This window comes from Falco biarmicus, chromosome 4 (genome assembly GCF_023638135.1).
Source record: "Falco biarmicus isolate bFalBia1 chromosome 4, bFalBia1.pri, whole genome shotgun sequence".
Classification (NCBI taxonomy): domain Eukaryota; kingdom Metazoa; phylum Chordata; class Aves; order Falconiformes; family Falconidae; genus Falco; species Falco biarmicus.
Window position 1 is genome coordinate 9,459,982 of NC_079291.1, and position 23,399 is coordinate 9,483,380.

Here is a 23,399-nt window from a genome sequence, read left to right on the forward strand (position 1 = left end):
ATCTGACAGATACTTCTAAGAATTGATTCCTTCCAAACAGGAATGTTTTCAAGTGAATTATAACGGCAATTTCTTATGAAATGCTTTGAAGAATTGCCTTAAGTCTGTAACTGTACAAATAGCTCAAGAAAACAAAAAGCTTTCTTCCTTTTATCTATGGAACAGAAACCTGAACACTTAAAAAATGGTAGAGATTTTGCTTATTGAGCTATTTGCCTTTCAGAGTGAACTTCATTCAGTGTCTTTGTCCAAGTATTCAAGCTTATCAATAAACTGCATGAATAATTAAAATTGAAAGGGAGACATGGAAAAATAAGTGTCTGCAAGAAGATGACCACAAGCAGTAGCAAATCCAATTCTACAACAACTTTAAAATAAACCTAAATCTTCAATAATTGATTTCATATAAGGTGTTAATTTCACTTAATTTTTTATGTTAGATTTATGCTAACATAGTGCTCCAGATCCCTCTGTAGCAAATGGAGAGAGACAGGCACATCAAGTGGTTGATTCATTTCATCCTAAAATAGCTGTTTAAGACAGACAGGATGAAATTCATTACTGAAGTGCCTATTTTTTTCCATGGTTTTCAACAACCATCTAGCTGCTTGACTTGAATAAGATGCCTAGTTTTTGAATGACTACATATAAGCAAGTTGAATCCCAGCCACACAAAGACTTGTTTCTGACAGTAACTTGTTTTCCACAGTTAGGTATGAATTAGATGACTTCACAAGTATTTGGATTTTCTGGAATCTACTATACAACATAATTAACTAACTACTTTTCTGTCTAGCAATCACATTCAGTATGGATTAAATGGTTAAAAAAAAACCCAAAACCCTACACACAACAAAAAGAAAGCAGGCAGCTGCAGATTTTACCTGAATAAGATGGTGGTTTCATTGTCTTATTTTACACAGAATTTAAAATTCCCAAATCTAAATAAAGTCTGTTGATCCAGATGCCTGCAAAAGCCCTCATGAAAGTCAGTAGATGAAATATGCACACAGGGTCTCTGTAGATGAAATATGCACACAGGGTTGTAACATAATAATCTAGGCAAAACTTCTTACATACTTTAATATTAAACAAAGAATTCATTGCTTGATGGCTCACAAACATCAGCTGAAAAAATAAGGCTACATGGGAAACTAAGCAAAGACTAAAGAGAAAGAAGAGGTTCAAGATAGCACCTCATTCTGACCAGCTCACTCATTAACCACAATAATGGGCACCCTTGAGAAACAGACCAGAAGCAAAATACAAGTAACGTAAACTGAACAGTCACACGATCCTGTGATGAGAATAACATTTATTTTCACAGTTTTCTTCCCTAAATTGTCTTTAAAATAACTTTTAGGAATAAAATAAAGCCTTTAACAACTCTTCCTGAGATAGCAAGTACAAAGTGAATACCGTACATGTTAATTTGTAAAGAGTAATCAACAAAATCTGCCAACAAATTACATTTACAACACATTGCTGAATCTCCCAATTTAATAATTGGGCACTTTGATCTCTATAAAATACATAGTCTACTACTGCAGTTGGGATCATATAGGCAATTCACCGCTTCATCCCTGAATAACACTGTACTACCTCTTCAGTCATAAAATCACTGACCTTTGCTTGTGCAGCCCAAATTGTGGAGAGCCTAGACATTAAACAGTAACCCAGGAGAAAAGCTTGCTTCAGCTGAATAAACAGCAAATATAGATGTATACGTTTGTCTGAAATCATGGGGTATTTAAACTCAACACCCTTATAACATTCCTGTTAACAATGGCCACCCATAACCAAGAAGTCTGAGAACTCTAGCTGCGAAGATGTCAGTTGCCAATGTGAGTAACGTAATTAAAGACAGTTTGACTCCAAATTATTAAACCCACAAAAGCTATTCAAGTATCAGCAAATATTTTTTTTTTCCTCTCCCCTCCTTCATTCAAAACAGAATCTTCCCTCACGCCTAGTTAAACAAGACCCTGATAAGTCTAGGGACGCACCTCAAGCAGAAAATATGGTCACTTAGGGTAAGAGAGGAAATGGAAGGAAAGACTACAGGCTGTTCTACATGCAGATGATTCAAACATTTAGAAGGCATTAATGCCCCTTTTTAGTATTTCTTAACCAGATGTCTACCCTATTACTGATTCAAATTATTTTCTTTATTTCAATTGTTCTAGAAGAGTATTAAAAACATCCAGCCTCCTACTTGTTTGTCAGTTCTTGACATGGCTGCTCTTTCAGTCAGATGCCTAGCATACCTCATGCTGCCTTCAGTAATTCTTAGGCCACTGCTGGCCTGCCATTCTTTGAAGTAGACAGTGAAACTACTACTGCAAAAAACAGGAAAGAGAAAAAAAAAAAAAAAAAAAAAGGAGAACAGACCCATAAATCCAGTATTAACATTTCTCTGATGAGAGATGACCACTTAGTGCTCTGGTGCTTACTCTAACAATGTCTTGGTATAGTCCAAGAACTCTATTCTGTTACAGCGGCATGTGCTTTCTCTTACTCTTTCTCTTAATACTTTTAAGCGATTAAAGTTATCATAACAACAGAAATCATCATTCTGTGCAAAAAATCAGCTGTGAAAAAAGATCCAAGAAATAACATAAAAGAGATGGAACAAACCGAGGAAAAACTAAGGCAGTTTGAACAATCCTTCACAGAGCTTTCATATCTGGCTACTATGAAAAAGCAAGCAGCTGAACAAAAGCCACACCAGAAACCAAAGGCCAAGACCCAAGTGAAAACAGGAAATAGCTTTAACTGACCACCAAAGACATGGTAAAACAGCAAACACACTATTAAGTAAACATTAAAGACAGCAAGATGACGTATAATGTCAGTAGAAATTGAAACAGCACACCATATACTGAGCACCAAAGCAAAGCAGGACAAGTAATAGCAAAGATTTAGAAATAGTAAGGATCTGCCAAGATACCAATACAGTTGACATCTAAGATAGAAGAGAATGGGAAAAAAACAGAAGCAAACCTACCAAAAGTATTCTAAATTCTGCAGTTTAGATGTCATAGTAACATAATTTATCTAAATGTACCTCATTTGATATTACTTAAAAGAAAAGTTAAAAAATAATAATTACAGCAAACAAATACCAATAACATTGGACTAAAAGATATTTACAAGCTTATAAATCAGTTTGATGAAATAACTAATCTTATTCTAATAAAGTGCTCATTCATTATTATTATCTCTTCCAAAGGGATTATAACGTAACATTTAATATATATTAAAGTAATTGTTATACAAGTTTTACAGAAAGGATTCTTTCCCAAAAGTACTTTGTTGATTTATAACCTGCTATGTTGGTAAAATAGTGCTTTTTTTTTTTTTTTTTAAGATAGCAGTTTAAATTCATCATGGAGTCTATAAAATTATTACATACTATCTTTTTTTTCCCCCCAAGCATTAAAACAACCCTTTAGAAGCTAGACTGGCATCACTCACTTGTTAGAAAACAACAGAAACTAACCTCTATGTTTTCACACTGCCTTTCATCAAGAAAACCTCTGCTATAACTTTAAGCTACTTCTAAGCCTTTGTGAGTGAAAGAACTCTTCTTAGGATAGAAAAAAACATCTGTATGAATTAGTCCATGTCACTTCCAAAGTGGCCTGCTTTCTTTTAATCCAAGATTTTTTTGCATTCTCTCCTGTCTAATACTACATTATGTCTTACGGTGAGGACTTTTTTTGTAAAAAGTGGTGGGGACTATTATTTCCATTGAAACATTTTTCCAGAAATAAATACAGATATCTTCATGTCTTCTTACTTTGTTTCACATCATTTCCAGCCGTACTCCCACATATAACACTATGTAATACTGGATGTGGTATTAAGTACATTTCAAATGTGAAGTGACAGTTATCTAGACAAACTTGTTACTTTATTTAACTTTATATAGTTTGTATTATTTGGCCATCTTTTTATAAGGCAATCCCTGTCAGCTACTTAGAATGTTCTTCCTTGAAGTTTACCCAGCTTATCTTTTTAGTCATGGTATGCCCATAATGAAACATAATGTTCTATGCAGAGTTGCACTGTGGTATAGAGACAGTATCAACTGCCTATCCTCAGCTATACTGTCCCTGTGGATTCGACCTCCAATTGCACAGGACTTTTTGCTGACACACATCACCATAAACCTATGCCTAAACTACAGCCACGCTATCACAATTAAATTTCATTGCTATGTTTCATTCCCAGAGTGAATACTTGTATTAATCACCTTTCAGAAGGTTCTCTGATAAAATGCGGTATTAATATACTGAAAGGATTATTTAACTTCTGTTACCTTTCTATTTAAACCAACGAATCCTCTCCAGGAGTCAGCTGTTCCACAAATGGCAAAACTAGTGCAAAACTAGTTTTTCACTAGTTTTCTACCTTCCCTCATTGCACAGTACCTGAAGTTTCCTGTGCGCTTGGTTATCTAAACACAACAAACTACTGTCACATGACAACATGTACTGCAGCTTATTTGGAAGGTGAACTTAAAAAACTTCTCTTGCCAAAAAATTAAATTGTGTCTCTGCTTGCTATCCATCACCAAATTTTCACAAACATTAGAAGAATCTAAATACTCAGACTTGGTTGAAATTGGTGAAATGGTTCAGAGGCTATTTTTGGAGGAAGAAAAAACTGCTAGGAAAACTAGTTATCAGTTTGATCATATAGCATCATAAAGCAGGCTAAAAATTAAGTACATATGAAAGTACACACTCCCTCATCTTAAATTATCCTTCCCAACACAAAAATGCTTTAAGTGAAAATATTATCATGTCACCAGAATAAGCAATGAGAAAAAACAGCTACTGCAGATCTCTGCATGAAATTATATCACAATATTGATTTATGCAGTGCTGTCACAAGATACGGTTATAAATAGAAGCAGTGACCAGTACTAGAAAAAAAATGTGGTTAATGTAACACAGTATGCAGACTGATCATGTAGTCCATGAACAGAAACTAAGATCAAGGAATCATTTTCTCCTCCACAGCAGAGGTGAGGTACACAAGTAAAATAGTACCCCTAATTACCGCTGAAATGAGTTTCCTCAAAATGCCACAAAAAGGAAACACCCCAACTTTAGCACAAAAAGTCAAATCTTACATAATGTTGTTGGAAAACTGATACAAAGAATATTTTAAAACAATTATGTTTCAGAAAGATCAAGTTAGTTTGCCAGCTAACGGGTAACATTCTCACTTACTTCTTAATGATACCTGATGGGCTGCTCTTCTTCAGTTTCCCAACAGCTTCTCAAGATCAACCAAGATCTCAAGGAATTATGATGGGATTCTCTATTCCATAGCAATCTCAAAATTTACTTCATTTCCCAGAGCTTTTGGGGTGGGTGTGTGTGTGGGAGGGGGGGTGCACGCGCACGCGCGCGTGTGTGTGTGTGTGTGTCATAACCATGACTTGGCTAGTTTTGCTTATATCTCTTGCTCTGTTGTCAATACATCCCCTCCATAAGTTAAAATCCATTTTGTGAAACAAAGAAATGGTAGATATACATGAAAGGAAACATCATTCTCTATAACCATGTACAATTTGCTGTGTCTCTTGTGGGGTGGCCTTCAAATAAAAGCTCTGTCACCACTAACTTGGAGCAGATTGTTTCTGGTGACTTATGAGTTGGAAAAAGACTTCAGAATTCATTACCAATTCCTTAAAGCAGTCTTTTCCTCAATTTTTAATGTATTAAGTGTAAACACATCCATTTAATATATTTGGTATTCTAAACATAACACATTGCTGGATTTTTTAATTCAAGAATATAACCAAATAAAAGGAATTTAATTAGTATGATAGTAGAGTAAAACCTAGTATGAAGTAGAATTAAAAACCATCACAATCACAAAGCACAATTATATAAGGCCCCACTCTAAACATAAAACATTGTCTGCTTTTATTTTATGATGACACAGTTTTTTAAAAATTGCACTAGTAAATTGATTCAGTCAATCTCAAATACAAATATATTTGGTATACACAGTGATAAATTTTTATCTGAACCACTCTGCATAATGCTGCATAGCCTGATTTAAAACAATAAGCATCAGATGCTACTTTTGATGTTTATTATTTTGTTTCGGTACTATATCGTCTGCTCCAAGAAGGGTGGGTCGCATCTCAAACTACCCAGAACTATTACTCTGTCAATTCCGAAGAAAGCAATTTCTGCCACTCTGAAATGACACTGATGTCTCTCAGCTCTTTCTCTTCCTCCTTTCCGTTTTGGTTTTTTTTTTGTGCAGGAACTAATATTGCTGCTTTTGGTAGATAGGCATTCCAAATGTTTTGATTATTTTATCTCACTTCAAATCTACTTAAATTATACAAAACAAACAAAATCTAGTCCAAGCACTAAGTCTACACGCTCTGACTTCTGTTTCATGACTTGTGTTAAAATAGTCAGTTCACCTCATTCTTTGTGAACAGGTTTCCATATCAAAAAGCCCAGTCACACACAGTACTAGCCAAGTACCTCGAAGGTGGCATCCAGTGCTCTCAGCTGTTTGCAAAGCCTTTTTAACATTCTTAAATTATTATGACATTGGAAAGATTGTAATGCTTTAGCCTATAATTTTAAATATTACTCAAGCATACATCACAACTGTATCCTTGTTCTTTTTTCTGACTACAGACAGGCAAGGATCATGGCTTCCATGATTTTGCCTGTGGAGCAGAACTGACGAGTCATGTCCCAAAAGACCACTTACTGAGAGACTGCAACACGTAAGTAACATTTTATCCTCACACCTACATACAAATAACTGGACAAAGAGGTAGAGAAAGAACTGCCAAAGTCCTAGCTCTGATGTGAACTTCTATGTACAAAGACAGGGTATGAAATAATCATAAATGTGGTATAAGCAAACATTTTTTTTAAAAAAAAAAAAGGTATTTAAATCTACAGAACACTACTTTTAAATAAAAAATTCCTAGAAAATGTGAAAAGACTCAAAGACATCAGTGACAGAATCTAACCGGGGGGGGGGGGGGGGGGGGGGGGTGTGGTGGTGGTGGTGGTGAAGGTCAACATAGATAGGATAAGAAAATTACAACTCAGTGACTCTCTGAGGGCCACTGGGGCATGGTTTGGAACCTGACATTTCTAAAGACTGATCTAACTTGCAGGCACTTTACCCGTAACTGTTGTTTAAAAGAGCACAGTAACTTCCCATCAGCAGGTTCTCTGCCTAGTTATAACTGAACAAAACAAATTACTTCAGAGAAGCTGAAAAAGAAGGCACATAACTAGTTCATAACTAGTTACACCTAACTTTTACTCACTCAACTACCCAAACCATCACTCACAGATTGTGCTATGCTTCAGGACTATTTGGAGAACCAATTAAGGCAGCCTTGCAATTACTTTACCTTTTTCCCCTAAGAAGCAGCACAAGCATTCGTCTTCAAGGTATGGGACTTGAATATTTAACACATTACAAGGACTCACTCTTGAAGCCATTTTAGGATTTAGCGATTTCTAGGGATTAAGTGTCAATCGTCATTCTGGTACTAGGAAATCACAAGTAACAATTTCAAAACTAGCAACATGAATTATATTTAACTGCCAAATGCCTGAGTTCTTGACTCTCCCTCTTAATTCAGAAGAGCCACCAGTAACTCCCTGAACAGCTTAGAACCTTTAATTACTTATTACAAGCACACAAACTGAGTATTCTCACAGGTATATGGCCATCACATGTGGTCACCAGAGCAGAAAAGAAGATTGAAGAAGACTGACATCAAAGATGCCTGTAAACTTCTGAGAAATATACTGTCAGTGTCCCAACCAGTGCAGTGGTCTTAGAAGAAATTTAGGATGAAACCACTTCCAGTTTTACTTAGGATATATGTTCTGTCAGGTTTTTCTCCTTTTTGGTGGGTATTTTGTAAATTAAAAGTTCTGATGAAAACAGAAAACACTATTAGTGTACACACTGTATGCTATGCAGCATATTTGCTTTGTTTGTGTGTCATTCATTGTAGTTCTCTTTTTCTATTCCCTATGCCAAATAAACTTCACTTTATTTACAGGAACTAGATTTGGCAATTTATAGTAGTGGGAACAAGAGCACCAGAAATCCCTAAAAGAAGAAAACCAACTTCTGACCTTAGAAAGCTGGACACAATAGAAGCAACAGAGTGATTCTGAAGAGAGGGAACAGCAACTGTATGTAAGAAGGTGTTGCAAAGAAGCTGGAACGAGCCCATGATGGAATAAGGAATATTTGGATCTGCAAGGCTACAGCTGAACATCTTGTAAACATATTTCCTTAATAAAGCAGTAGTTAGGGTAGGCAAAGTTTAACCAATAATTTTGCAAATGAAGAGAGAGATCCAGAACAGTGGCACAGATTAACAATTCCTTAATTGATTTCTGATGTTAGCATTTCAATCAACAGAAATTCTCATCTTAAGTGGCAGGTGCAGAAGGCATCAACTGCTACTAGATGAATACTGTGCTTGTGCTTCCCACAATTGAGATTTTTACCCAGATTACATTTGCTCCCTTTTGTTCCCGATACACTAACCTCAATTAACAGGCATGTTTGTTATTTATACATCGTGCAACACAAAAATCAATACTCTGTCCTGCCCACAATTACTTTTGTTTGAGAGAATCTGACATGCATATAATACTCTCGGTTACATACACGGTTTACATATTGAGGGTAACCTTTTGGAGAGGAAATGCTTTCTATTCCATGCTCTTAAGAAAACAAATCACAAGTCAGTAGTAATCTAGGAACTTGGCTATATTGGTACTGCAATTTAATACAATATGGCTCCTCACTTTGGCTTCCTCACAAATGAGATGCCATAGGAAACTGCAGCTCATTCAGCAGACTGAATAATATATTGTCTAAGGCAAAATTTTAGAGCAGTTATCTATGTGTTTATTAAGCTTAAATTGCCAACAATATGGGTCATGCTTTTCCATGACTGAAAATTTCAAACATCAGAAAATACCTTTTCAGTTCAATTACTAAAACCAAATGCCTACTTATCAAAACAAATCCACTAGCACCAATTTAAAATATTTTTCAGAAGGTAAGTTGTCCGCACTTACCACGTAACTGCACATTGAAGCCACAATTACATCAAAAGCCATTAAAATTTATTTATGTTGTTAACATATATCTTTTTAAAACTTGAAAACACATTTCTTTATCTATAAGTATATAAGTAGATGAATAAATTACTACACAACCACAATTACTTCATTTTACACCAACTTAACCCACAGGAACCACCATATGCAAGAATAGGCAACAGCAAAATAGGCAGGCAACCAACTACTGCAGAGTAGCAGTGGGTCGGTAACTTGCACTTTGTTCCTTACTCCATTGTAACTTGCCTGTCTACTCCAAAAAAGTAACCATGAAGATGGAACTCGCTGGACTGAATGTCATATGCAGGAGTACTTACCACGAGTACAGAATGGTTCCCACTACTGATGCAAGTTTGCTGTTTTCTTGCTTTTGCTTTGCAAGTCCAAAGTCAGCTACAATAAAAAAAAAAAATAAAAGATTCACATGTCAGCAACCACCCTCTTTGCATGACAATCAGTGCTAGATCACAACAGCTGAAACGTTAGGTGACAGTGGAAGGGAAATTTGGGTTGTTTTTTTTTAAAATTGTTTACATTTTACAGTACTGGACCATACAATCTTCCTATTTCCACATTAATCAACAACTTATGCTTAAATCAAGCCTATCAGCTTTAAAAATATTATAAACACACCTCTGATACTTTCAATCCAATTCATAACCAGTTTCAGGCTTCAATTAATATATTCCACTAAACTGCATGACAACTGTAAGTATCTAATAAACAGTGATCTAATGCCCAAATTAATGGAAAAAATAATGTAATGAAGTTAGTAATTATTTCACTTCCCTTTAAATTATGATAGCTGGAAAGGGCTGACTTTCTCAGAAATTTAATTTCCAAGGAGTACAGGGGGGTCTAATCTCTGAATAGTTCATGTTCAAAGATTGCCTTTGGTAAGAAATAACAGTGAATCTTAGCCTTACCTTGGGACAAAAGCTGTAAATTTAGATGACCATGCTGTTATGTTAATATGAGTGCCTTTTGTGTAATTAGCAGGTAGTTTTTTTACAAAATTGTCACACAGTCTTTAGAGATTATATTTTTAATCTAAGTTCCATGCAAACAGTTCCAAGTTCATTTTTTTTTCAGTTCAGTACTCTACTGCTGCCTCAACACAACAATGCAGCTAAGATACATTGCACTTTATTAAATCCAAGCACAGAGAGCAAGAGAAAATTACCGTACTTGTTAAAGTCTGTTGATAAATTTTTTATTGTAATACTACTTCAGAAGTGGGAGGATTTTATGGTAAATAATATTCTTTAAAATATTTTAAGGCTTCTGTTCTACTTGGACAGAGCCCATAACATTCCTATTCCAATTGTTTTTACAGTGAGATAGTTCATAAAAATTTTAGTTATCATTTTTCTACTCATCAAAAAAAGCCACAGACCAGAAGAAATACAGGTAAGAAAAATTAGTTTCTGCTGGCTCTTGTTCAGTGTGAGACTTGAATGTCTGAAAAGGAATAGTTCTCTTATTCAGAAGGCCTTTGATAAGAAAGCCAAACCTAGGTACGCAGGCCACAGATCATTTTTCTTTGAACAAAATGTTCAAAGAAGGACTAGCTCTGTAGTGCTTGGAAAGTGTAAGTAGAAAGAATGCTAAATTAACAGGATCACTGAGAAGCCTCCCTTTTGCCCTTGAGTTAAGACAGTCCTCAGACAGTTCACTCCAGGGAATATTAATCCCAAAAGAACCAGAGATTTTTGCAGTGTCGACAGTTCCCTGAATTAATTGGGGTGAATCATTCTAAATTCCCTCCTTTGGAATCCTTCACATAATATTCAATGAAGAAAGAGTATTAAGACATTACATCAATCAATAAATTCAGTTCTTGGTGGTTGAAAGATTTAGGAAAGGGAAGAGGAGAGCTGGACATCTCAGTTCTAAAAGTAGTCTATTTTAATATAACATTAGTGATTATCTGGAAAAAAGGAATCAAGGGGAAAATTCAGCCAGATGGAGTAAATATATTATTTGCCTTTTAGACCCAGGTCCTCAGAAATGGAGGGAAAAAACCTGTTTGATGGTCAATAACTTTTTCCAGATTCGACTAAACTACCTTGACACCAGTCAGAGCTCCTAAATACAGCTGGTGCTGCCAAAGCCAAGGAATGTAAAGCACAGGACAATCAGCTTTACATTAAACGTAAATGTTTTTTCTTAACTTTTTCAGGCCCATAATACAGAATTGAATGAAAATAAACTGGCAAATATTGAACTGCATCGAATTAGTGAAATTGCTTCTTTTAATTTATTTAGGCATCTGTCTGAAGCTTATAAATCAGTCTACAACTTTTAATACTCTAGGATCCTTTATTTGCTATTTGATGCCAAAAATTGCTACAATAACTAACAAACAAACGAAGTAATTTCTGAGAACTGAGAGAGGCCTGCCTCCTATACCGTTAAATGAAAATATGACCAAATATAAAGATGACCCCTATTAACTGCTATGCACTGTTTCAGTTGTGAACTGAGACTTGATTAACGGGGACCCATTGTGACAATTCATATTTCGCAATTTCCTGAAACAGCTTCACACCATAGCAGTATGTCTTTTAGAAGCTGGAATGGAATTGTGAGAGAAAGATAACTCAATACTTGATCAGCTTTTTACGAATTTTACCCAAGTGTCAGCTTTTAGCACAGAGACGCACATAAATCTTTGACCTGATCTAGTGACTTTTATGTTATGATCTCATTGGTCACTTCTGAAATCAAAAATCCTGCTTACTAAAGAAAATATCCTTCCTGAACCATCTCAATTTAATTCATCCGGTGGTACACCAAGCATTAAGACATATCTCTTAAGTACAGGAATGGGCCCTTCCTCAGAAGCTAGACCTAACGTATTCACACACATCTGTGAATGCAGATGCATCTGATCACAAATCTCACCAAGTTCAGAATGAAATACGTAACTTAGCTTCCAAATATTTTCCTACAGTTCCATTCTCAGTTTCACAAAAAAGCAACCTACCAATTAACAAGAGTGTTGTGTGCACTTGCTGAAAGGAATTTTATCAATGCTGACAGGTATCATGACAAATATCACTAGAATAAAGGTGGCCAGAGAAAAATAGAAAAGAAAAGCCCTTAGAGAATCATACTCAGAAGGCCACTGAAAGCTTTGTAAACCAACAAATTAGATGAACCAAAAGAAAGGCTGGTAAGAGCTAAGGCAAAGAGAGAGCACAAAACAGGAGGAAGGGAAAGGGCAGGCAGGCCAGCCAGCCAACAACATCAGGATGCAGAAGTGTATGCTGCATCAGTCCAACCAAAGGGGAAACTATAAACCCACCTTAGTGATTCAGAGCAAGACTCTAAGAGAAAGATGAGCTAGTAATCAAGCCAGTCCTGCCCCTCTCTTGCACTCTCTGGAAACCAGCTTATTTGGCACTTACATCTTGATGAGTTTAGCTCACCCTTTTTCTAGGCTAGTTTCATGCTGCTTTAATCTAGTCACAGACCTGATACTGCAGTCCTGAAATCATTGAATTGTCTACCACACCGTCTTGCAATGCAGAAATAAAATTGGCATTAGAGAGGCAACTCCTTCATCTCAAAAAAGTTACAAACCCCCTTATTTCAACTGTTAGATTGTCCCAACTTCCTGAAAAGTAAAAACTACTCCTTTTGGACCAAAAATAAAACAAACAATGGTTATTTTGTAGTACAGCTGAAGAAAACCAAAAATGCTAGTGGATGACACATCTCCATGAGGAAGCAGTCTTGGAGCTTTAATGGCACCAGTGGAAAGATCCACCTACCTGCCCAAAGGTTTTCTGTTGCTGAAAAATAATGGTTGTTTTCACCTGAACATGTAATTTTGGAAAAATGATACTTTTTCCAGTTTTAAGCATCACTAATTTTTTCAGGTTCATGTGAATTGCATGCATATCACCACTACAACTTTTTGTACCATCCTAATACATGAGAGTTTGTAAACTGAGGGGAAGGGTAGGTACACCAACCTAGCAAACAAGTCTTCTAAAATAAAATTTCCATGGTAATAGTTTTTGGTGCTTTGTCTACTGTGCAACCTCAACTGATGTAATTTCTTTGCAGCTAATTTCTCTAAAGGTTGGAAGCTTGGCAAACTTCATTGAAGATGAAGATTTTTTTAAAGTCTGTTCAAAGACAATAAAAAACTATCAAACTTTCACCATTAGATGGAACTTTATAAACTATGACAAGACACACAATTTCACCAACAATTCATTACCAATAGTCATATCTCTCCATGGTGTTATCATACTTGACCAGACTTTGTACTATGATTGTAAACATTAAGCTTCAGGAATCTAGAAATTTATTTTTTTTCTTAATTCATTAAAAAATAGTCAAACAAAAGACAGTCCTCAAATAGGAAGAAAATTAACACAGAATGATGCAGTCATAATCATTTAGATTGTAAAACACCCTTCTTCACTTGTTTACATTGTGTTTAGGGTAGCAGAGTAAGTGATAATGAAGTAAGATTGTTTCAGAAAGCATTAACATGATGGGGCAGAGGGCATAAAAAGAAGAAAGAACTATGAAAAAATGAGTAGGCTGACTTGACTAGTATCTTAACCTCCTACAGAATGATCTCTCCACTTTTGTAATAGCCGAATTATAAAAACTTTCTAAATGTTAGAAGTCTCTTTAAATGAGCATTTTAGGTATCTGCAATGTTTTTTTCTCCTTTTATTGACAGAATCTGGTTTTTCATTTGCCATCTTATTTCCCAAAGATTTCATCTAGTAGACTGATCTTCTACAGTAACAAGAAGAAAATTTCCCAAATACTGCATCTTAACAACACTGATCTCATATTTGCATATTTGTTGCCTTAATTTTTATTTGAACCCTATTTGAAAATGCCATTAATTTTTCCTAAAATCAAATATGCACACAAAGACCAAGAGCAAAGCAAAACACACAGATGAATGGAGTATCAAATTCACCACACAAGTGAACTTCAGAGCTGCTCAGGTCAGATTTTCACTGTGTCCCCATTGAACAGCTTCTTCTACCCTGAAAGACTCAGGATGAGACAAATTAAATTTGTTTCTCTTCAGCATGTTTGAAACTGTAATCAAGAAAGTTCGTCAGCAACTTACTAAGTTACAGTGGTCTGGAAGATAAAAATAGAACTTTAATTTTATTTTCCATAAATTCATATCCTAAAATCAAGATCATTTGAAATGTAATCAATGGTAGTACATACTTACTCTACTCTTTTTCACCAATAGAATAGGAATAGAATTAATTTTTATAATTCCTGAATGCATCTTCTAGCTATTCTATCATTCTCCTTTCTGTGTGCTAATATCAATGCTTTGTAAACTCAGTCTACCACCTGTCAGTTTTGTAAAGCTTGTAACTTCTCCGCTAAGAACATTAGCGTTGATCCACATCTAGAACTAAGATTTGTAAAGAGAGATACAATTACTAATCCACCAATAGCATCCAGAATGTTCGATTTACAGTGTAAACATAAACGAGTCGAAAATTCTGCTCAGCCAATTATTATGGAAACTTTGAAAATTAAGTACTACAAGCATGTCCTTGAATCTTAGTATGAAGAGTAGCAATTCTGATAATGAAGACTGGTTAAATGAGCCATATAATCCGCAAAAAAATTTAGCACTGATTCAAGTGACTCCGAAAAGTAGTGACTAGTTATACCTACTTTACCTCATGGCCCCTGCTTCTCTGGGCATGGCACAGAATCACAAGTATTCTGAATTACAAAATTAACAGGTAGCTTTCTTCCAGCATCCAAACTATTTAAACTTTTCAAGTCTCATTCACCTCACTGTTCTGACACTTCATGGCTGCCTGCTGTGGTTAGAAGTACATCAGACAGATGAGTTGTCTCAAAACTAGTATTCTGCTGCTATGTAATCCTACGTTTCAGCTCCATACAGATCGTTTCTGCTGCTATTGTATCATGTGTATTAAACATTAAACAGAGTATGCCACCCAAAAGAGAATATGGAATCCTTCACAATTCTTGATAGCAGACCTGAAATCACCTGTCAAAGTGATTCCACACAGACTTCTGACCATGAAGATATAAAGCCTTCTGCACCTAGATGACACTGAGGAAAAGCAATGATCTACAGAGTCCTACGTTTTGTCCTACAAACAGATGCAGCTATAGAGCTCTCGACAGAAATATGCTGCGCTAGAAACAAAATACAGCTGCAGTAAAATACAGTTGCAATAAAAGCAGATACGCATTTTCAATTCAGAAAACCGTAACTTCTCAATGTCTTATATAAAAAGGGTGTGAAGATTAAACCAAGAGACACTGATAATATTGGTTCAATGAATCTCTAAAATGCTATACAAAACAACTGTCATTCAGGCTGTGCCTAAAATTCTACTTTTTTTTTTTGGTGTGTGTCAGAAATACTAAATTCAGAAATACATTCAACCTGACCAGAGATGTACAGTTTCAGTAACATTTTTCTATCAATTTAGAATGAGATTTTTATGAAATTGCAGCTTAGCATGATTTAATATTTACATTTTTGTAGCATTTGTAGCTCAACCAATTATGATTAAATGCTGTACCAACATTAAGAGATGGTAGTCATGGCCCCTTTCCCATCAAATTTGTGTCATAGATGAAACAGTACAAATAAGTAAGGTGGGCAGTTCTGGAGACTATATAACAACAGCAAGCTTAAAGTCCTCTCAGAAACAGAGATCTTATACTGCCACTAGCCTGGCTAGGATCAAATTGTAAATGTCTATTTCCATTTGCAACAACACATGACTTAAAAGAGCCTGAAAAAGACTGGGATAATTCAGATTTAATTGGCATGTGTAAAAGATGTCATGGGAAATACAAAGGAAGTCATACAACCTTCACATTAGAATGAAGCACCTGCTGGGCTTAGGACTTTCATATCTTGCATAAGTTTAAAAATAAAACAACACACAAAGATCTGGATAAGGATAGTGTCTAATCACACCTGATATTTAAGAAAAAAAAATACAGTGTGACTATACAGTTTCAAAAATCCTTCTATTATTACCTCAGGTATTCTTTTTTCAGTAAAACCTATAAAGATGATATTCAGAGACCACCTCAAGAAAAGGCCCTTCGTAGCTCAACCTTACATTGTGCCAGACTGGTTGCAGAGTCCTCTGCCTGTATGAATTCTAGTTTTCAGCCACCTTTCACCATAGGTCCCTGCCTAGCCAGTTCTGCTGGAATTGTGCTACAAGGGCCACCTGTAGAACATTTCTCTACAAATTCAGGACAAGCAAGCATAATTCTTTAGCAGGTTTACTTTTTCTGTAATGACAGCAAGGAGGGAATGTCTCCCACACTATGCACTCCTTTCATTTTCAATCAACGTAGAAACTGTATGAGAGGTCTTCATGGGATTTGAAATGTGAGTGGCTCAGTTCTCACATACATGGTGAGAAACGTCTGCCTGTGGGTCCCAGAACTTTCTTAAAGCAGTTCATTGTTGGGGCTGCTGCATAGCCATACACAGTACAGAATGAAAGCCTTAGCCTATAGAAACACTTTTGAGTGCTTCATTGAGCAACAATGTATCACTCACTTTATTCTTTTTCTTTTTTTAATCAAAATTACCATGACGGCCTGGAACTAAGGCACCTCTCTAAAGACAACATATTTGGTGAACATTAGTTACAGGAGGAGGAGTTACGTTAGAGGAATAAACTGCCTTTGTTATATTGTCATCCAGCAGATTCTCATAACAAGAGATTAACAGAAGTCACTGTTTCCAGAAGGACTGGCTAAGGAAAAGAAAAAAGAACAGATGTACAAGATATACAAGGTTCTTTTATGAAGCAAAACAATTTGAACCACCAGAGGCCATAACTTAATTACATAGTCACACAACACTGCTTTACAGGTAGTCCACAGCAATATTACTCTAGTTAGATCAAGACACATTTTGGACAGTTTTGAGATTTGAAAGACTCCAGAAAGCTGGACTCTCTCTCTTTAGGATGACTGTGCAGCTTGTAGATCTTAGAGCAGACCTCCTCATTTTATAAAAGCTGACAGATTAAATTCATTGTAGAGGCAGATTTAAGTTTTCTCAATATTTGAGCATACCCTTCCACCTTCACCCGACTTTTTGTATTAACTTTCATCTAGAACCACTTGAAATTCTCAAATGAATAGTATACTTATCCACAAATACTGTGAGATATAACTATCAAGAGCACAAATGCTCCCGTCTTTGGCATACATAGACTGTATGAGTTAGGTGTAATACCACTGCAAGCACCAATACAGTACATATTTACTATCATCAGAAAGAAAGTAAATTATTCTTAATTTCATTAAGGTTGTAAAAGAACAAGGTGCAGTAAAATTCAGAAGTAATAGATAAAAGGTCTTCAGCTCCCTCCAAAAATGCTATGTATACTGGTAATAAAGTATTAAACGAAGTGTTTGCTTAAATATTGCAACAGTTTTGAACAAATCCCTGTAGAAATGGTCAAAATAAGTTTCAGTTCTTCCAATTTACCTCAGCTCTTATAAATCTTTGACAGAAATATAAACGCTTTTCAAGGGCAATTTTGACCTTACATTTAAAAGTACATTTACACCGTATCTAGATTGGACTAGAGATAAGGCAAAGGTATTAAATCAAGACAAGAGTGCCCCTCAGTGGCAGGATGTTGATACAAAATACAATTTTATGATACTTTAAAATAATATTCTGAATATTTTTTTCATCACTCAGGGACAAATGCTCTATTAAATCACCCTTTTTCAAAACTGTATCATTACTAAGAATCAGGGGGGTTAGCACATACAATTTAATAATGAATAAATGTAAGTATGCACATCATCAGGCATAAATATTTACTATAAAACAACAGTTACTGAATATATTTGCCTATTATAGCTGAGTTTTGTGGTTGGGTGCATCCATACATCTGTACTTCCCTGTTATTTTAAAGAAGAGAGACTGATTTTGCTTGAAGACTTCTTATAACAATTCTGCAGTATTCAAATTGTTTATCTAGTTCTATGTCATGAGCAGTAAGAAAGCTCGCAGTAGTTCTTTGAGAGTTTTAGAATCTACAGTATCTGAATTGCTTGTAAGGCTTGCTGTACATACTGGGTTGTGATAATTCACTCAAAGAGTAAAACTTCTTACTGTTCACACATACATGTCTTTCAAAGCCTGTCTTGAAACCTGCCTAAGCACCTTCCTCCACACTGTGAAGATTACAGAAGCATACATCAAGAATATTCAGTACTACAGGCTTAGACAAATTGCACCTCACAGCAGCTGATCACTGGGAACAACTGATGGATACTAAACAATTGTATGGGAGAACTGGAATAGAACAGATGGCTGTTATACCTTATGTTCATTAGCACTTGTTATCTAATCTGGTTCTCTCTATATTATTGCCAATTTAAAGAAAAACAGGCCTTGAAGAATAACTAATTTAATTTTTCTAGGGCTAAACCATCTCCTCCATGTTATCTGACATACATAGCTTCAAAAAATATAGTCATGGATGATGACACCTGGTGGCAATGATCACAAAACTTGCATTAGCAATTATTTTACACAAAAGCATAATAATGCCGTAATTTACTAGCTTATAAGTATGGTGACCAATGTCTAGGAATCTGAAACCTTCTGAGAGTTTCAGTAAAGAATTTCTACTCGCATACATCATGGGAAATTCTCTTCAAGTAAAGTAGTTCTACTTACTAATTGTAACTTTGTCTTTATCCCCCAGCATGACATTGTTGGGAGTGAGATCTCGGTGAACAATCCTTTTCTCTTTATGCAAATAACGAAGAGCTAGACAAAGCTTAAAAACAAACAAAAAGAGCTTTACAAAGATTCTTAATTACAACCTAAATAAAAGCACATAAAATTAAATTAATATCTGATATTAGTGCCTGATATAATAAGCATTACTTTGTCATTTATTAGCCTGACAAACATAAATGCTGCTACATGCAGGAAAGTTCTGGAAACAAAAAGAATGGAGGCCCTTACCTGGATAAATATTCGCCATATTCTCTCTTCTGTAAACTGCTGCTGCTTTTCTTTCAAAGAGTGGAAGTGTTCTCCCAGTGGCACTCCCTCTATGAGCTCCATGACTATGTACAATCTATCATCTGCATAAAAGAAAATGAATGAACAGAAGATTACATTTATACAGAAGGCATTTGAAAATAGAGTATTTGAGTTTAAAATATATTTTAAAAGCTGTTAATTTTTTTACTTCTTAAAAATGTGTTTGTACAGACAAATACATTTTAATCAGTTCTACTCCTTGTTATTCCATTTTTTCCTCAATTTATATCACAGCAGCTATAAGGAATTCACTGCCTGATAATCATTCAGCAGGCTGGTGTATGTAGCTAACTCTTTATAAAAAAGAAAATTAAGACAATATGGCTGAGCAATCTATATCATGCATTCTACTAGTCACTGTAGTTTTTCTCCGTTTAGCATTCCAGTTATAAATTTTGGATCTTTAATTCTATAGGATGAGAATGATGCTGTCTACATGTTTATATTACATCTAGTTTTACTACTAGATGAACGAAGATAAGCATTATTTCTCACCATTTCTTCAATTTTGAAGTAACACAAGCCTGTCTGAACTGTAGCAGTCCTTGAAGAAAATCTTAACCATTTATTGCTCAAATTTGACACACTGCTTCCAAGCTGTAAGTGGTTTTATTGTACATTTCTATTTCTGCATTATGTAAAATGTGGTAATTCTCTGTGTTTATACTTACTTTCCAAGAAGGTTCTATGATATCGTACAACATTTGGATGATAAAGCTACAATGAGGAAAGAAATGTAGATGTTTAGAATAATTAAACTGATGGCACAGCATTTATAATGTTTAGCTGCACACTGAAAGGAAGGATTCCACAAGAATTCCACAAACTTATGAAGTGCAGTGCAGTACACCTTCACTGCTACAGCAAACACAGAGAAATGTTGCACATTACTAGAGCAACCAGGAGGAATATACAATGTGATTCCTATCCCCTCTCCCTTTAATAACTGAAAGAGAGTAAATGAAGTTTGAAGGGCTTTCTCAGCCTAAGAACACTACTGATCAGTCAGGTTTTTAATTTTCAGTTACAAAAAAGGTTTTCTTCTCACTGTATTTTAAACCCAAGTATGCATTAAATGACACAAAGACTCATCAGTTTTCTATTAAAATCTTAATTTACAGAATCCCTGAAAAAAAGTTCAAATACTGCCAACACAGAAAGAATCTTTAGTAACAAGCATTCGCACTGCTGCTAACACTACAGTAAGAACAGTTTCAATACTGGCAACATTCAGGTAAAAGGGGTCAATATTGTACAGATCAGAGAAAAATAATAACAGCAGCTGGAAGCCCTGCTACCTAGAATCACAGAATCATTTAGGCTGGAAAAGACCTTTAAGATCATCGAGCCCAACCATAAACCTGCCACTGCCAAGTCCTACTATAACATGTCCCTAAGTGTCACATCTGCACATCTTTCAAACACCTCCAGTTATGGTGACTCAATCACTCCCCTGGGCAGCCTCTTCCAGGGCTTGACAACCCTGTCAGTGAAGAAATGTTTCCTACTACCAGATCTAAACCTACCCTGGCACAACTTGAAGCTGATTCCTCTCATCCTATCACTCGTTATCTGGGAAAAGAGACTTGACACCCACCTCACCTACAGCCTCCTTTCGGGTAGTTGTAGAGCACAATAAGGTCTCCCCTCAGCCTCCTTTTCTCCAGGCTAAACAATCCCAGTTCCCTCAGCCAATCCTCACAAGACGTGTTCTCTAGACCCTTCACCAGCTTCGTTGCTGTTCTTTGGACATGCTCCAGAACCTCGGTGTCTTTCTTGTAGTGAGAGGCCCACAACCGAACGCAGTATTTGAGATGCAGCCTCACCAGTGCTGAGTACAGGGGGACAATTTCTTCCCTTGTCCTGCTGGCCACACTATTTCTGATACTAGCCAGGGTGCTGTTGGCCTTCTTGGCCACTTGGGCACACTGCTGGCTCGTGTTCAGAGGGCTGCTGACCAGTGCCCCCAGGCCCTTTTCTGCAAGGTAGATTTCCACATGAGAACTCACAGTTAATAATGCTAACAGCAGAACGCGCACACATGAAACTGGAGTCCATGAGACACACCTGCTCTTTGATGATGGTTAATTCAGAGACAATATTCTTTACACTGCTGTCTCTGTCTTTTTTGTCCTTTCCAAATGCTGGATTGTGTAAATTGACTTCTTTCATTGCCAGGAGATTTTGTCCATTATGCTTTCTAACCTATGAAAAAGACAAAACACTTTATATAGGATGGGGATAGAAAGGATATTATTATGGCTACCAGATTAGTAATCAGAGTCCAAACCTGTCTTGCAGAAGTTACAATAATAGCTTTTTCTGTGTATGATGTGATAAAAAACTGGAGCCCCACAATACACCTTAGCAGTACACTGCTGAACTTGCCAGTCTTTGAAGTAACATTATCTGTGCCCAGTGTTGATTTTCAGATAAAGCATACTTGATTTCTGGTTTTACACAGATTCATTAACATTTGCAATAGACAGAAATGATGTTTGTGGAAAAGAATTCAAATAAAGTAAAAGTAGGAAACCTGAGGGATACACTGTTCTATCTGATAAACACAAGAGGGGACAAACAAAGTCACAGCAAATACTAACAACAAGCCCAGATCCATAAAGGCCTTTTCACACCTGCATTCCCCTACTGAAAGTCAAAGAACAGTAGTGCCTACAAGAGGTATTAGACATCCTTCATGAATCTTCCCCTCAAACCTGTAAAATAATACCAAAAGTGAAGTTTACCTTATATACGCTTCCAAAAGCTCCACTGCCAAGGTGCTCTAAAATTGCGTAATTGCCTATATGTTTTGTAGGTGCCTTATTCTGATTCATGCTTTCAATACTTTCAGCAATTTGTTTCAATTCATCCTCCTGGTTATAAATTAAATGCCAAATAAATAAACATATTTCATGCCTTTCTTATGCTAAGAATTTGAAAACAATACAGCTTCTCAAAGCTATGAAGATTTTCACTTACCTTTAATAAATTTAGCTTTGACACCAGCTTTTCATAAGCACTGATATCACGCACATAATGTCCAATATCAATGAAGATTTCAAATAAATCAGTAGGGAAAAGTCTACAAAGGTTTAAGTTTTGGTATATTTTAGAAACAGTGCACACAATAGCTACTAATCCACAGCAGAGACTTTTCAATATTTATTACTACAACTTACTTTAGAACCTTCCAAATAATACATTGATTCTTTACAATCTATTCAGATATTAACCTTCTAACATTACATACATAAGAGTTAAAAAACATTTGAAAAGTCAGACTTCAGCTTCCATTAGTTGGGTATTAATGCCATATAAATGCCAGTTCTCCAAACATGTATAAGCCTCTTTAAAGTCAACACCTCCTGAGTTTCCAGATTTTCCTATATTTTTCTTATAATACTTTATATTGTGCCTGTTATCACTTTATCTGAGCTCCTTCTCATAACGCATTAAGTGATAGGGTTAGTATTTGTCTGCATTTAAAGAATCATGACACAGGTCTTAGAATTTTTGACCACAAAGTCTAGTCTAAAGATAAAAAGGACTGAGAAAAGCAAAAGCTAACACACAGTAGGCAATATTTGATTAGTGACATGCCTAATTGAAGCTTTGTTTCTTTTTAAAGTTCTGGCAGAAGTAGAAATACAGAAAATTAAGGCATCTAGAAAAATACGAAAGGCAGCACATTAGTTCAGATTTAGCACTTACTTTAAAAACTTGACACCAACCATGAACATTCATTACAGACTAGGGCCCTTTTAGTACAAAATCCACTTTTTAAAAGTAAAATAGCACTAAAGTTATATTTAGAATTCTAGTAATTTGATACAGAATAAAATCATACAGAAACAGTACTGACAGGCAGACCTCCTAGGCAGCACGATTACTATCCTAATCCCACAAATCAAACTGCTAGGTTTCACACCTTTATAGCTAACCTGGTGAAACTGTCACCTTACTAGAAAAAAAATCGATAATTGATGAAAGACATTATCTCCTTATTGATTCAAACCTTTCAGCAACACTCCTAAGTAAACCAGCTTGATGCAAAGTCATTCCCATGTGAAGGAGTGGAGGGCTCAGAGAAAAAATTTACTGCTCCCAGTTACTTGCTACTATCCGGGGCT

The 23,399-nt window shown here is 35.8% G+C and overlaps 1 protein-coding gene across 3 annotated transcripts in view; it reads right to left on the reverse strand.

Annotated features, from left to right (window-relative positions):
• NEK10 (NIMA related kinase 10) overlaps positions 1-23,399 on the reverse strand; it is a 116,196-nt gene that overhangs the window by 65,619 nt on the left and 27,178 nt on the right. For all 3 annotated transcript variants that reach the window (XM_056338595.1, XM_056338596.1, XM_056338597.1), the window contains exons 17-23: positions 22,249-22,351; positions 22,014-22,142; positions 21,334-21,471; positions 19,938-19,983; positions 19,186-19,307; positions 18,892-18,994; positions 9,479-9,554 (exon numbers count right to left, since the gene is read on the reverse strand). In XM_056338595.1, the coding sequence (XP_056194570.1) occupies positions 9,479-9,554; positions 18,892-18,994; positions 19,186-19,307; positions 19,938-19,983; positions 21,334-21,471; positions 22,014-22,142; positions 22,249-22,351 (717 nt within the window). The remainder of the gene's footprint in view (positions 1-9,478; positions 9,555-18,891; positions 18,995-19,185; positions 19,308-19,937; positions 19,984-21,333; positions 21,472-22,013; positions 22,143-22,248; positions 22,352-23,399) is intronic.